We start from the raw sequence: 15,130 nt of genomic DNA on the forward strand, positions 1-15,130 counted from the left end.
TTGGCAAATTGTGAACTTAATCGTATCTCAAAGGCGCGAAATACTTTGTATATACTATGTTACAAGTTTTAAGATCTCTTGAAATTTCACAAATACGAAAAAAAAACGTCAGTAACATTTTTCACTTGTCAAACTATGGAGAGAATCATACACAGTCTGAAATGAGAACTAACGAACAATCCATATCTCACTAACATTATAAATGCGAATGTTTAGATGTATGGATGGATGTTTGTTTGAAGGTATCTCCGGAACGGCTCAACGGATCTTGATGAAATGTGGCAGATGTAGAACATGATATACATAGGCTACTCATTAAGTTTTTTTAATTCCGCGCGGATCGTGTCGCGGGCGAAAGCTAGTAATTTATAAAGTGTAACCCTTACTAAAATACTATTAACGTAAACAATCTTCTTTCAAACATATTACCAAGGAAAATACTTAGAAAGGGTTAAGTAAATCAGGCGAGACAGGTAAACCTTATACGAAATCCTTCATAGGATTCATTCACCGTCTATTAATATGTAAGTAAGTATTAACATAGTATTGTCGTTTGACTTTCCTCGTGTTGTAGCAGAGGGGCTTACGAAATAGGCGCATCGCACCAACAGCAAGGCTACAACGTGCGTCATATTTCACATTATACAAAATTTGTTGCGACATTTTCAGGTTTAAATTTATTGTTTCATGGGCTGATTCCGCACCATTAATATTAATGTGTTTTTTGTTACTAAATCTTCTAAACTTCCATAAGCTATATTGTAAAGCTGTGATACAAACTATTAAACTCGTTTTTAAATTTTATTTATATTAAAAAACATTTAATGAATGAAATCATCGTTTTAGTCGTCGAACAATGCAAATGTTCTTCTTTCTTGCGATACTTTTATTGTCACAAAAAGAAAAATATATATTTTTTTTACCCTGTGGTTTCCAATCGTCGTGCTTACTACTGTCGTTTTAAATGAAAACTACTTAAAGCGTCAATATTTCTTATTTACTTGACATTCCTATTGCTTTACGGGTGTATTTATTTGCATCTTCTGTAAATAAATATACTGAATGAGACTATTATTTCTGAAATCTGGCATCATAACACACCTTATTGATTTTTATCTATCTACCTGTCTCAAATAAGATGCTGACGCCAGTTCAAGTTGATATAGTAAATGGGTACATCACAGGAGTCAAGGCTCAACGACAGACATCTTCAGTTTATATGTACATAATATATTCCCGATTTTACTTGCGCGTGCAGAGGACCATCATGTGATGTATCCACCATTACCATTATCTTATGGTATTATTATGTAAAAGTGTTTTTATTGTAATGTAGCATTTCGTAACGAGACTTGTTTTCCTCAAAAACATCTCCAGAAATTCATTCGTGTAAACTGAAGTTCCCTGTTGTATAAGTAATGTTATTTTGATTGTGTAACACGTGCACTTGCCGCGTCCTTCAAACCGGATTACGTAATCTATGGTAGGCGCCATTACACCAACCACGATATTCACTTTATTATGCATTTCACCGCCTCATTACCTCGCCTCGCCGCGCACGCAGTTCGCAGCCCGCCTCGCGCGTCCAGAATCACACCCGCATTACCCGTGTATGCTATGCTTTAATATAAATTACATAACACTTTAATATATGCAATGATTCCTACTCTGTAATACATAACAGGTAATACATATATTTATTAGAACATTTTGATACGGTGTTTACCAAAACCACGTGGCTTCTAAGAGTTTCGAGCAAGTACGACGAGGAAATGTAAATTATTGTTTCATACAACAAAACTATTGATGTCACAATTGGACAAAACATTTAGAGATCTTTATTAACAACACGATATTGACGTTCTTAAAAGTTACCTATATATTTTAGATGTATTGAATAGGCATTAACATAAGTTTTATGAATATGCAATTTAAACATGTGATATGAATCTTCGTCACAACTATGCACAAAAGCTTTAAAGAAGCTTAAGACGATTGAATTGATATAATGGGCATAAACACATCATGTTATTCCGAAGCTTGAATACACAAATAAAAAGTAAATCACGCCACAACGTCCGGTTTCATATGTCATGCAAATTCACAAAACTTTTAGAGAATATTGTTATCAACATTTACAACTTCGTCGTAACACGATGTAAACGAGGACCAAACTAGTCCATCCGGCTTGTCCGGACAACGCGTCATGTTTACCCAACACCATCGATAAGGAACTGATAACTCACGAGCCCATGCGCTTATTGGGAAACAATATCGTGCTGCCATTTGCAGACCAAATGACGCAGACCAAATGGCTTTGGACCAAATTAACTTTGACGTGGCCGCACAAGACGGCTGCATTGTTAAGAATTGCGATACATTTAAAAATATTAAAATTTTATTTCACTTTAATATAATTCTGTTATTTTTTGCTTTTCCTATAACTAATTGTTTACCAAATTACTATAAATTAATTTCTATATCATATATTTGTGACATTTGAGGCTCTTATTTAGCAATTTTTTGCTTCAATCTTATTTTGTAAGGGATATATTGCAGTAGAGCCAGTTTTCTCCTATTCAAAAATAAGAAACAAAGTTACACTGATTCTCGAGCCTTTCTCATCAAAAAAGTAAGACGTATGTGACATGACGTATGCATACGTACAACAAACTTGTTTTATAATAATCCTCGTCTCGTTCGCTCGCTATTGTCTGTTTATTTCATTGTCCGCCGTAACATGAGAATCCGTGTCATTTAGTTATTATTTCACATTGTGGTCCATTGCATGTTTCCTCCGTGAATCCTTTTTATAAGCATAAATTTGTGGAAATGTAGTCGTGACTAATTTGTAGTTATACTTATGTATCCTACCCTAATCATCAATAGCGTACACAAAAGTCTGAACATTGTGCTCAAAGTTCAAATATGAATTTTAAAAGTTCGCTTCATTACTTATCATACGTATCTTTTAAAAATGTTTTTTTCGGTTGTAAAATAACGTTATAACGCTTACGATTTAAGTCACCTTAAAAGTTATTTAGTGCTGTAGAGCCATTTATAGTATTGTACAAATGACGTGAGAGACGAGACATCCAGACCTTATAGTTTGTGATACACATTCGGAGTCAATTACGTCAAAGTTTATTATGTCATTGTAACATGTTTAATGCATGGTCTAATTATGACAGCCGATACAAAAGTCTGAGGTTATGTTCATTGTTAAATGAGCACTTTGCTCGTGTACAACTCGAATATAAATGAAACTAGCGCGGTAATTATTACAGTTAATATATTTTGTTCCAGATTATTTTGCTCGATTTAAATAAATATTGCAAAAAAATACTTTATATTTAACACAAATTTTAAACGAGGACAGTGAAAGAGTACTGTGGGCCTAGCATGAATATTTGAGATAATTGCCTTCATATCGTCATCATTAATAATGTCAAAATTAATATGAGATTTTTTTATTTTGATTACTTTACGCCCGATAGGGGGCCCTGCATAATTTTTAATATAAATTTTGTCGATGACGACACGACGGCGATTGTCACAAATATTGGTGCTAGGCCTACTGTACTAAAATAAATTATATTCAGATACTGACTATTAACAATTACATACGTATAATAAATAAACTCTATAGTAAATAAGCTCTTGTTAAAGAATAGTAAATAAGCTCTATAGTAAATAAGCTCTTGTTAAAGAATAGATGAAGCCATGTGATTAACAGTCTTGAAGGTTTGTTGTTCCTTTTGGATAATCATGGCTCGACAGTCTTTTATCCAAATCGGAGCGCAGAAGGCTATCCACATTTCACACTGAACATATACTCAAAGGTAGCAAGGATCAAGTTTAAAGTATACGTAAATATAAACTAGCGGTATATAAAAGCGGTAATTTTTTAATGTAAGAATACCAAAAAGGAAACTCCACAATATATGAAGAATTCGGAAGTAAACTGGCATTCTTTTATTTATAGGGTAAAACACAGATCTGTGAGTAATTGTAAATTAATACTTTTATTTTTCATTAAATTAAATATTTCGATTAAAAAAAATCAATTTAGTTTTGCACAACCTTGATACCCATCGCTTGATATTTATAAAAGACAAGTGTATTTATATTACTAGAAAAATCGCAGGGTTAGAGTTGTCTCTGCCTATGTCATATTACTAAACTATTCAACATAACTTCACCAAGGACGATCAAGAATAAACCAAAGTTATTTAAGACTTTCCAATAGCAAGAAATAAACAAAACGTAAGCTTTATTCCTGTATGCTTTACCAGTTTTTTATTTTAGTACAAATTAAAAAAAAGTAAGACAGATTAATGTTAAATGTCGGAGAGTTCTTGTGTGTCTCTAGGCTTAGTAAAACGTTGCGATCTTATAAAGTTTTTCATTTTTTTAATAATACTATGTTTATAATCTTTACCTTAATCATAGTATAGGGAAAAATGTTTACCGTTTAAACCCAAAAAGACATCGTCGTCAGCAGAAATACGAAGGGCTCAAATCTGCATTAAAATTAGAGGTAAATTAAAGAGTACGGAATTGATTTTAAAAATTCAATAACCGATAGAAAGCTTCATTAGAGAATATTTATTTACATAAACAAGAAGTTGGCAACACTGGTAGTACTTATTGAATTGATTTGTTTGTAGTGTTTTTAGTATTGGCTACGTTATAAGGTGGCATGCGGCAACGAGGAAGTGGGCAGATTGACAAGACTTCCGCTGGAGTTATCTACTGTGATGTAAAACCTATACATCATACGTATTGCGCACTGCCGATGCCATTTATTTATTACTTATCGACAAGAATAAAATAAAATTGAATCATACTTAATTAGTGAATTTCCTTAAAATCACTATAACTCATGTTACTTATAGTGAGTGTGGAAAGTTACATTAGATTTAAGTAAAATAAACTAACAAAAAATGCAAATATTATGTTTGTTTGTCTACACATAAGATGTCGTTATATTAAATATTTCTATAACTAAAAAACTCATTAATTTACAAAATGAAGTTAGATTTATATGTTAAATTAAAAGTAAGATATTTAGTTTCTTCTTGACATAATCCCTTTGAAACAAACTGTTCAAAATGACATTATTGTCTAGATAAATTTCTACGAGTTGTCATGGCTATGTGTCAATACAAGTTCATGTTTTGGCGCCTCTTAAGTCTTTATCTTGTAATAACATAATTTAATATACATTAAATGGTCAGTGGCTGATAACATTTAGCCACAGAACATTTTTTGATGCGGAAAGTGGCGGCTTGCATATTATATACTATTTTATAAGTATCAAGAAACTATTTTATAACAATTTCTACGATTATATTAATTAAGGCCATCATTCAAATACCAAAATAAATTATAAGAGTTTATAATTTTAAGTAACATATTTCGCTAAAGTATTTGATATGTTTGTTGTTTATATAAATTTACATATACAAAGATTATTCAATATACTGTTCATAGTATGAACAAATCATAGGTTATCGTATACCGAATAAGTAACATTTATTCTATTTTAGTCGCATAAATCAAAATACAACTTTATCTGTCGTTTACGCGTCAAATAATCGCGTGACATTAACGTCACTGTGAAAACATTAACCATCTTCTAACAGATGATGAAATTAATTAATATTATTGGCATAAGTCACATTAAAAAAGCCGTTTAAAAGCGGATTTAACCGATTTATCTAGGGGTCAATATATCTCAAAGGGAAATATCGAATTCAGACATATTTTATCCAATCGATAAATTACGAATAAATTAATAAAATACTTGTAGGTTACACTTTAAAATCAGAGTTTTCATTACCAAGCGTCAAGATCTTTAAGTTTTGTTCTCTTTATAATGTTGATTGTTATTTATAGATGGAGTATTTTTAGAAGTAATTTTAAAGTATTTAACTACAATTACTGATTTTGACCACTTGACTTTACTTTAACTTTAATCACTTGACTTGCAATCTGCAGGTCCTGGGTTCGAATCCCGCCATGTACCAATGTGTTTTTCGATTTACATATGTACATTTATCCGACGTTCTTACGGTGAAGGAAAACATCGTGATGCAACCTGCACATATCTGAGAAGAAATTCAATGATATGTGTGAAGTCATCCAACCCGCACTTGGCCAGAGTGGTTGACTATGGCCTAGTCACCCCTAAAATTGGGGTAGGCTCCGAGCCCCTCGGTGGGGACGTATAGTGAGCTGATGATGATGATGATGACTGATTTTATAATCATATATTTTATTTTAAAAATTATATAAAAAGAAGTATTATTTTTTTTTATAATTTTTTCGTAGGCGGCCAGTTGTAAAAAAAATAAGCCAGAATATTAAGGTTTATGAAAACTCCTGCACCACGTGAGGCCAGGGAGATGATGACTAGTGGAATTACACTTCAAGACCTCACAAAAATCTTTAAAAAGCTTATTAGCTCCAAGAAGTGCACAAAATATAGGCTATAGAATCACGAAGGGCAAGCATCTTAAATTTTTTTAGGTACCCTGAAAGTCAACAACACTGGTAACAAACAAAAAGCCATTAGACTGGGATGGAATCATCCGTTAGATTCCACGTCTATAACGTTATCAGCGGATTAAATTAAATCGTACGAATGATAAAATTTGCTCTGTTTAAGAACACGCATACTGCGTTTAATTACTGGAAACCGTTGCGCATTAATCGGTCTTGGTTTATTTAACTTGAGATAAGGCGCTTATAGAGCTTGAACAAAGCGATGCATGTATTTGTACTCATATAGTTTGTTTTGTAGTATTGCTGAACCGACAAGTACTGATTCACTAAATGTTAAGTGAATAAAAAAGTAGACTTATAAGAAAGAATACACAATTTATTTATACAACTCTAAAGGAATAGAAAAAAAATCATAAGAATGTATTATTAGATATTTCGATAAAATTGTACAGTTTCGATATGCTAATGATGAAATGCTGTGAATGGAATTCTTTCATGACGAACGATAACGAAGCGAGGACAAAATTCTTGCCATATTCGATACGCTTTCATTTATGGTGAGATGGTGGTGGGATGGTGTTTCAATCTATTAACTGCGACAGAACCGTTAAAAAACTCCTTTACGATGGAAAATTTCATTCTACTTAAGAGTAGTACTTCAGAATTAGAATATTTTACAATAATATGTAACCATGTAAATAATAAAATTCACGTTACCTCATACGGTTGAGATGAGCCAGCAAAATTACTATCTCACTTTGAGCTCACCAAGCTTTTTGGTGACAAATAATCATAATTCCATTGTTTGAACAAAGAACAGTATTTTGTAAGCGGAGAGACGGAGAAAGTGGCACGCATGATAATTTTTCTTTGTATTTAAACATGTTCTCAATATAAACGGTCGGTATGGTTATACAAACGGATCTGACGGCGGAACTGAACGGACCTTTACGTTGCATTGACGCACGCGACCCCTATTATAAAAACACTCACATATCGATGTCGTTTAACAAATATCCATCGAAGATGGCAAAGAACAAAATATAGCTTAAGACCATTCAGATTAAAAATGTATAAGTTATTGGGGTTACTTATAGTTTTGAACTATTATAAAATGAATACAAAAGTGGAAGTAAAAGAATCCATCTTTGTTCCTAGATCAAGTACCGAATAAAGTTAATATTTGTCTTGTATGTTAGAAAGGTCATAATTTTTATTCGTTGGATTTAAGTGCCTCTAAATGAAGTACACTATAGCTAACCAAATGCAGATGTAATATTACAGCTCTTTTTAATCAAATTAATTTGTATGTGATATTTGATTGTTGTTTTTAAGTAGCTGAAGTTTTACATCTGAGGAGTAAGAGAAGTGAAGAGCTAAATGTAATATCTGTTATGGGTTAATGTTGATTTGCATTTGCATTGTAATTTAAGCGTTATAACGTTGCACTAAGTTATTGTAAGGAGCAAGTACTATTTAAGTTATTCATTTCCTTCTCCGCTTCAGATAAAATACCTTACAAACCGGTTAAACTTTAAAGGTTACATTGTAAAAAAAACATTACGCTACATCTCAAGCTTTTAACCCTTGGCATTGAGCCCAGTTTGTACAGCAACCTGTTTTACCGCTGAATTCTCATGGAAACCTCTTTTACATGCAGATATGTAAGCTATTAATAATTAAAATTAAATTAAATCAAGCTGACATTGTCAATAAAACAAACCAAATAGCAAATAAAACATTCCATCATCTATCAAACTTAGCATATATTTTTTTTTATTAAAAGGTGGTAAACGAGCAAGCGACCACCTGAATTCGCCGAAATTGAGAAGCGACCGCTGCCCATAAACATTTTTTTACCATAAGGTGGTAAATGAGCAAGCGGCCACCTGAATACGCTTAAAAAGGAAAGCGACCGCTGCCCATAGACATCCGCAATTGCAGATGCGTTGCCTACCTTTAATCGACGGAGGAAGAGACGCGTAAAAAGGGAATATTTCCCCTTCCTATGCATCTTCTCCTCCATCATATCCACTTCCCCTTCCCATCTCTTCCTTATAAGAAAAGAGTGCGAAGGGAAAGAAGACTAAAATTAGGACTCCGGCACCACACTCGTCAGATGAAACGCGGAATCATTGCCACTTCACGCCTGTCTTCTGTATGATCGTAGTATTTCACCGGGCGAGCCGGCCGATTCGTGCAACAGATGTTGTTGCTGGCGTCTACCAATGATACATATGTATAAAAAAGAATATTATGCAACACAAATAATAAATTTTATGTATTTTAATTAAGTGATAAAATAAGTGAATTTGTAGCTGGCAATAACTTTTGGTCTTGACGATTGTTTCGTACAAAACAATAGCTTCACCATAAACTTTTAAATATCACGCGTGTGAATATTATTATTTATGTTTAACAACTATTTATGGGTGTAATTAATTTAATATTGATTTTGATTAATTGTAAAATGTTTTTTTTATTTTCTAATTCTAACATTTTATCACACGCATTATAACATTTTACTATATTTACCCAAAACAAAGAATTAAAAACCAATTTCTGAGTTATTATTTGACTTAAAGTTTAAATAAATACTGGACCATTCTAAAAAAACTACACGTCATGAAGATCTCATCTTGAGATTTTAATGCCTAACTTAAATGAAACACAAACCAGTTTGATACACGATACACCCACGGAATATTCTAGACCATATTTGTGGTCGCCGATTGGGAGGCGTGACACGAAAACGGCGATACGGCCTCCGGAAGTTGTTACGGAAAAGCGAACACACACACACCGTGCAATAAAAGCGCTGATAGACATTTGTATACTAAACAATATGCTTATTAAAAATGCAGTGTATTAAATAATTTAGGCTCGATTTTAAAGATCTGTGCTATTCAGATTTTTGCCAATATATCAATTACCTTTTACCGATATCGTTACTTAAGGTCACATGGAACACGCTTCAACGATGCCAGTATCATTTATTGATGCAGTGTTAAAATTGTTAATGCGATATTTTTACTCTCGTGTTTATTTATATGTCGTCTTATCTATGCTCAAGTTTCGATTGGCCTTGGAGTAATCGCGCTATGAAAGTGCTCGGCGTGTGAATGATATCGTTGTTAAGGAGGTGTTGCAATGACCTCGTACAGATATCCGTCAGAAACCGAAAGGAGCTTTCAATGTCATTTGAATTCAGATTTATATGTTTAGATGATCGTACCCAGTGCCATGTTAATATAATTATTAGATTAATATTAGAATTAACATGAAAACAATATTACTTCTGGTCAAATAGATTTGTAAACACTTTTTCATTGCCAACTTCAGACGAAATGACATGTCTCTTTAGTCACTATTTAACAGAGTTTCAATTACTCTTGAATTAAAAGAAAATTATTAGTTAAATGTCTTTTATAAGATTCATATGTGTCACTGATCTTCGTTCGATTCGCTCTCAAGGTACTAAGTCAACATAGCAAAAGATTATAATAGCTTTAAGATAATTACGGTTAATTATAATAAACGGAGCGCTAAATTTACCGATTGTGTGTTAGTAGTAGCGTGTTGCATGCAGGACTTCAGTGATATTACAATAACAGGTTCATTACAATACTTATCTCAAAACGTCTAGAACAACTTCATCCGTACATTAATCATCATAAGTAAATAAGTACTATTACTACGACGCACTAACTTTAAGGATATTAATATTTCTATTTTTAACCGATTTCAAAATAGAAGATTCTTATTTCATCTGTATATTTTTTTCTAAAACAAAAAGCCTTAGTTTGATTTCTTTTGTGTGGACTTCTAACAATACCTTAACTTAATTAAGCATCGAATACTGTGATTAAGCTGAAATTTTTGGATGATACCGCTCTATGTGGGAGTACGTCGACCTTACATAAACGTCATCCTCAGCGCAGGACACACATATCGTAATGAGTAGACTATGTTCTACATCTATACCTTTCATCAAGATCCGTTGAGCCGTTCCGGAGATACCATGAAACAAACAGTCATCCATCCATCTAATTTTTCGCATTTATAATATTACTAAGATTTATATTTTTATTAATGAGAACTTTGTACTTTCTGATTGTCACAAACTTGAAATAGAACTACACTAAAATAAATATATTCGAAAGAACATATGGGAAGTTATTCAATATTTGCCGCCCTATAAAAGCGAAGGACGAATACGATAAAATGCCACCTGTCAACTTATCTATTGGTTACTGTTTATAATCATAATAAATATGGGAAGTTTGACAGGAAACAAATCTAGATATTTTTTGTCTAAATAAATATAAATGGCATACAATAATTTCATACCGCTCTGTTTATTTGCTTTTCTTCGGATACTGTTTTAAGGGTTATTGATCATCTTAAGAATCGAATAAGCTTTAGGAAAATGGAATAGACTTATACAATTTAGTCAAACATTACAATTACAATTAGCATAGAGTTGAAAATTAATAGAAAAGTTTGGAACACCCTTATATGTGAACCCTGAATAGTCCCCATTGATCCCGTATTTTGAAATATTTCAATGTATGACAATTTTCAACTCTATGTTAATTACTTTACCTGTGATTGTAAACTGGCCAGATCATATAATGAAATAAGAACCCTATTAGGAATATGGCACGGTCTTATTACGTCATTCTATAATTCCATAGAGTTAGTCGTGTTTCATGTTTCTTATAATTCATTCTTTAAGTTTGAAACAATTCGATAATGTTCGTCACACAGCCAATTCCTCTACATGCACGTGTTTCTTCCAAATTTGTAGCCCCATTCAGAGGAAATAACTGGAATGACGTCTGATCCGCACAAACAATTAGTAAAGGCAGCAGTTGACCTCATTATATGTCCATACTAGGACATGATTATAATGAACAGTGACAATGCTAAATATAACTAAAACCTATTTGTGATATTCTTCTTAAGGAAAAACACATTTCTGCAACGAAACTCAAATTAATTAAACAGATACTCGTGTAAAATAATCGTTTCGTAGATTTAATTAAATCGTGCTTTGATAATAAACAACATTATTAAAATGCTATGTTAATGCGATGGTTGGCTTACTTTTTCTTTAAAAGTGAAACGCTTGAGATCGAGGAGCTTGTGGTACTGTCGGAGCGCGCGCATGTAGATCCTGACAGGCAGGTCGGCGGCGGCGGGCAGGGAGACGGGCTCCGCGCTCCGGGACGCCACTCCCGTGCCGCTCATTGTCGATGCAACGCACACATGCACTCACTACACACTTTATTAATTCATAAGCACGTTCGATAGTCACCGTCACGAACACAAACGCCAATCGCGCGTCCGAAGTGAACGTCGGCCCCGCGAGACACTGACGTACCGTGCGGCCGCCGCGCATGCGCAACCCGCAACCCGACACGCCGCGCTTGCAAAAAAAGAAACGTACCTACATTCGTACGTACTCGATGAATCGACCACGCTCGAACAACTTTCCCTGCACCACGCTGCCAGGCCACCGACCTGACCCGCTTTTACTATAAATAAATGTTACATATACAAATATATAGTGGCTGAAATGATCACATTTGATATGGAGAAAGCTGGAGCTTTAGAGGTTACTATGAATGCCTGTGCCCGGCTGAAGCAAGACCACTACTTGCTAAAAACCATCGTTAACCTTTCGGGAACAAAATTTGTTTTTAAATTTAATGTCAGGTAAATTACTAAAATTATGACAATCCTTATTTATATTTTTTTTTATTATGTTTGATTTGATGATTTTTTATAAATACTTAAGAAACTTTTTGTAGTTTCTGGCGTATTTGATACTTCGGGACCGACAAAAAATATTTTATTTTCCTTTTGCATTTATACACTGTATAACGTGTTTAAATTATGTAACTTATGGATTAGTTAAATGCGTAATAAATATATGTTACATTATTATTGTATTCTTCGCACGTTATGTTCTGCATATTGTTGTTTCTCCTACGTAGACACCAGCACATAAATTGTCTTGCACATAAAAACACTTTTGCTTCGAAATATTGCTTTGTTATTGTTGCAAACTGAACAATATCGTTGTATTTGTAAACGACTACTGAAATTGACAAACATTTATGCTATTCAAACTTTAAATATGGGTACCTGCTAGTGAATAGAGCGCCATTTTTCAAACTTGAAATAATAACACAGAACGAAATTTTGCAAGATTTTAAAATGTACAGTTATATTATTAGATGTTTATTTGTAATAACTGATGGTATATTATTAATTGTCCACGTAGATAGTACCTTCAATATATTGCTATATGTTTTGAATACATAATTAAATGGTACAATATGATTTTGACTTACAATTATAAATACTTTATGTATTAAATATTTTATTTTATATAATTATAGACAAAATTAATATTAAATTCAAACATGCATGTTTCACATGCCTTTTCCATTGCAAATAATTATTTACAAACACAAATATTGTCATGATTTTACAACAATAAATGACAACATCAAGCTTTGAATATACCATTGTACTCACGTGATTCAAAAGCTCTTTTGTCAACATAACCTCTTCTGGTAATTCCCACATTCAGTTAAAACATCCAATGCACTAGTTCATTATAATTACACTAAATCTACAGACAAATAACAATAACACTGGAAGCGATAAGATTATTGATAATATAACGGTTCCAAATTCTTTAAGCAATTCAGCCATATTGAGCGAACTTCGCGTCATAGAACCCGTTTGCTTCGACTCCTCTCCACGCAGCTCGGGAGCGTCCCCTTTTTCTATACAAACTGTAGTGTTTACACATGCGTATACATTTACTGGGACGATAATGTACTTTATTTCCTAAGCTATAAGACACAATATATAAAATCAGACTTTGATCCCTTGCTAATTACTGGTATTATGGGTGCAATTACCGAAAATTAAAATAAAATACCTTGAACTCAATGTACTCGTAATTTTAGGCAACTTATTGACACGCATGTTGATTATTTCGTATTTATTCATAACAGTTTATTTGGGCAGGTCATGGTCGAGTATTTTTCGGAATTTAGAAAGCAATTAACCGTGGGTTTCTGAGAATAAATCTCCGTTTCAAACATAGTGGCGTCTCCGTTTTTTTCAAAAATAATGACAGGGTTAACGATATGTTTTAAATAGAGACTTTAGTCTCAGAAACCAAGGGTAAGTTAATTTGTAAACCTTGTACATATTTAGATATGATTGTCATTGTACAAATTTAGTATACTTTCGGAACGGTACGAATGAAATCGGAAAACTAAATCCAACATTTTAAGACTATGGTCGTATTTCAAATTTTTTACCTTTTCGGTGTAACTTGCATAACGAAAACAATAGAAAAGGTATCCACTTAAGATTAACCAAGATTAATAACAATAAAACTGCACGTTTTGCCGATCGGCAACGCCGCAGACGCCGACCCTGTACTCTCTGACGTCAATGCCTTGCCGTGATACCACTCAAGATAATACTTTATTATACATATATTTTTTTTATTAGATCTTCTTACTATTAACGACGTTATGTAGCAGTAAAATAACGAATTAAAATTTAAGTTGAATTTTAAGTATATGAATACGTTATGAATTAATTACATGTGTTTTGAAACATTGTCTTCTCTGGCAATATAACAAAGTGATGCGATGCGCCTTAGAGGGCATCAACCGGATTCCATTTTGGTTGGCGGTTCACTGCATCCTGTTTTACCACCGGTCGTTTCAGGTAATTGGTCTATCGGATTATAGTAACTTAAGAGGATAGAGTGGGTTTGCACGAGCTCTGCTTGCAGCTTTGAAATGACGAAAGATGATAAACTTGAAAGAAATGATGATGGTGATCATGATGTGAAAATTAAAATGAAAAGAGTTATAAGAATAAGAAAGATTTCAAATATTTAATACGATGTATAAAGTTCGCACACGAATTAGAATTCCACGGCGCTTACGTTTAAATCTTATCTAAAATATTTAATGTAAAGATTGACGTCACTAACACAACATTGATGGCTTTATATTATTAAGTAACAAATAAGTTTAATAAAATTTAAATTTTTCGGCCGTATTCGAAAACAAAGGTCATAACATAAATCTATCTTACTAATATTATAAGTGCGAATGTTTGAATGGATGGATGGATGTTTGTTTGAAGGTATCTCCAGAACAGCTCAACTGATCTCCATGAAATTTCTCAGAGATGTAGATCATAGTTTGGAAGAACACATAGGAAACTTATTATTATTATTTTTTTAATTCAGCGCGGACCAAGTCGCGGGCGACATATAGTATATAAATAAAAGTTAATATTTGCGCGTTCGCCCTATATTCTAAACCAATTTTGTTAATTGCTTATTTTTACCGTTGTTGACTGTGATGTGGCAGGAAATGGAATTAATTTATCATTGGTAAAAAAAAAATATAGTTACTCCGACACATGACTTTAAGAACATAATAAAAATATTGTACAGATTTGATGTCATTAGAGGACCTACTGATATTTGAGGAAGACTGGCGGGATGCAATATGGAATAAAGCAAACAGCTGATGATGATGATGATGTAATCCCGGCCGATATCGGC

At 33.1% G+C, this 15,130-nt stretch overlaps 1 protein-coding gene across 3 annotated transcripts in view; it reads right to left on the reverse strand.

Moving 5' to 3' along the window:
* LOC106720305 (inositol-trisphosphate 3-kinase homolog) overlaps window positions 1–15,130 on the reverse strand; it is a 69,942-nt gene that overhangs the window by 14,747 nt on the left and 40,065 nt on the right. The window contains exon 1 of one of the 3 annotated variants that reach the window (XM_014514921.2): window positions 13,060–13,200. The exons of 1 other annotated variant lie outside the window; for it this stretch is intronic. In XM_014514921.2, coding sequence (XP_014370407.2) covers window positions 13,060–13,110 — 51 coding nt within the window. In that variant the 5' untranslated portion in view covers window positions 13,111–13,200. Of the gene's footprint in view, window positions 1–11,619; window positions 12,061–13,059; window positions 13,201–15,130 lie in introns of those variants that run through there. One more of the 3 variants, XM_014514919.2, reaches the window with a different exon arrangement.

This window comes from Papilio machaon, chromosome 4, assembly GCF_912999745.1.
Source record: "Papilio machaon chromosome 4, ilPapMach1.1, whole genome shotgun sequence".
Lineage (NCBI taxonomy): Eukaryota > Metazoa > Arthropoda > Insecta > Lepidoptera > Papilionidae > Papilio > Papilio machaon.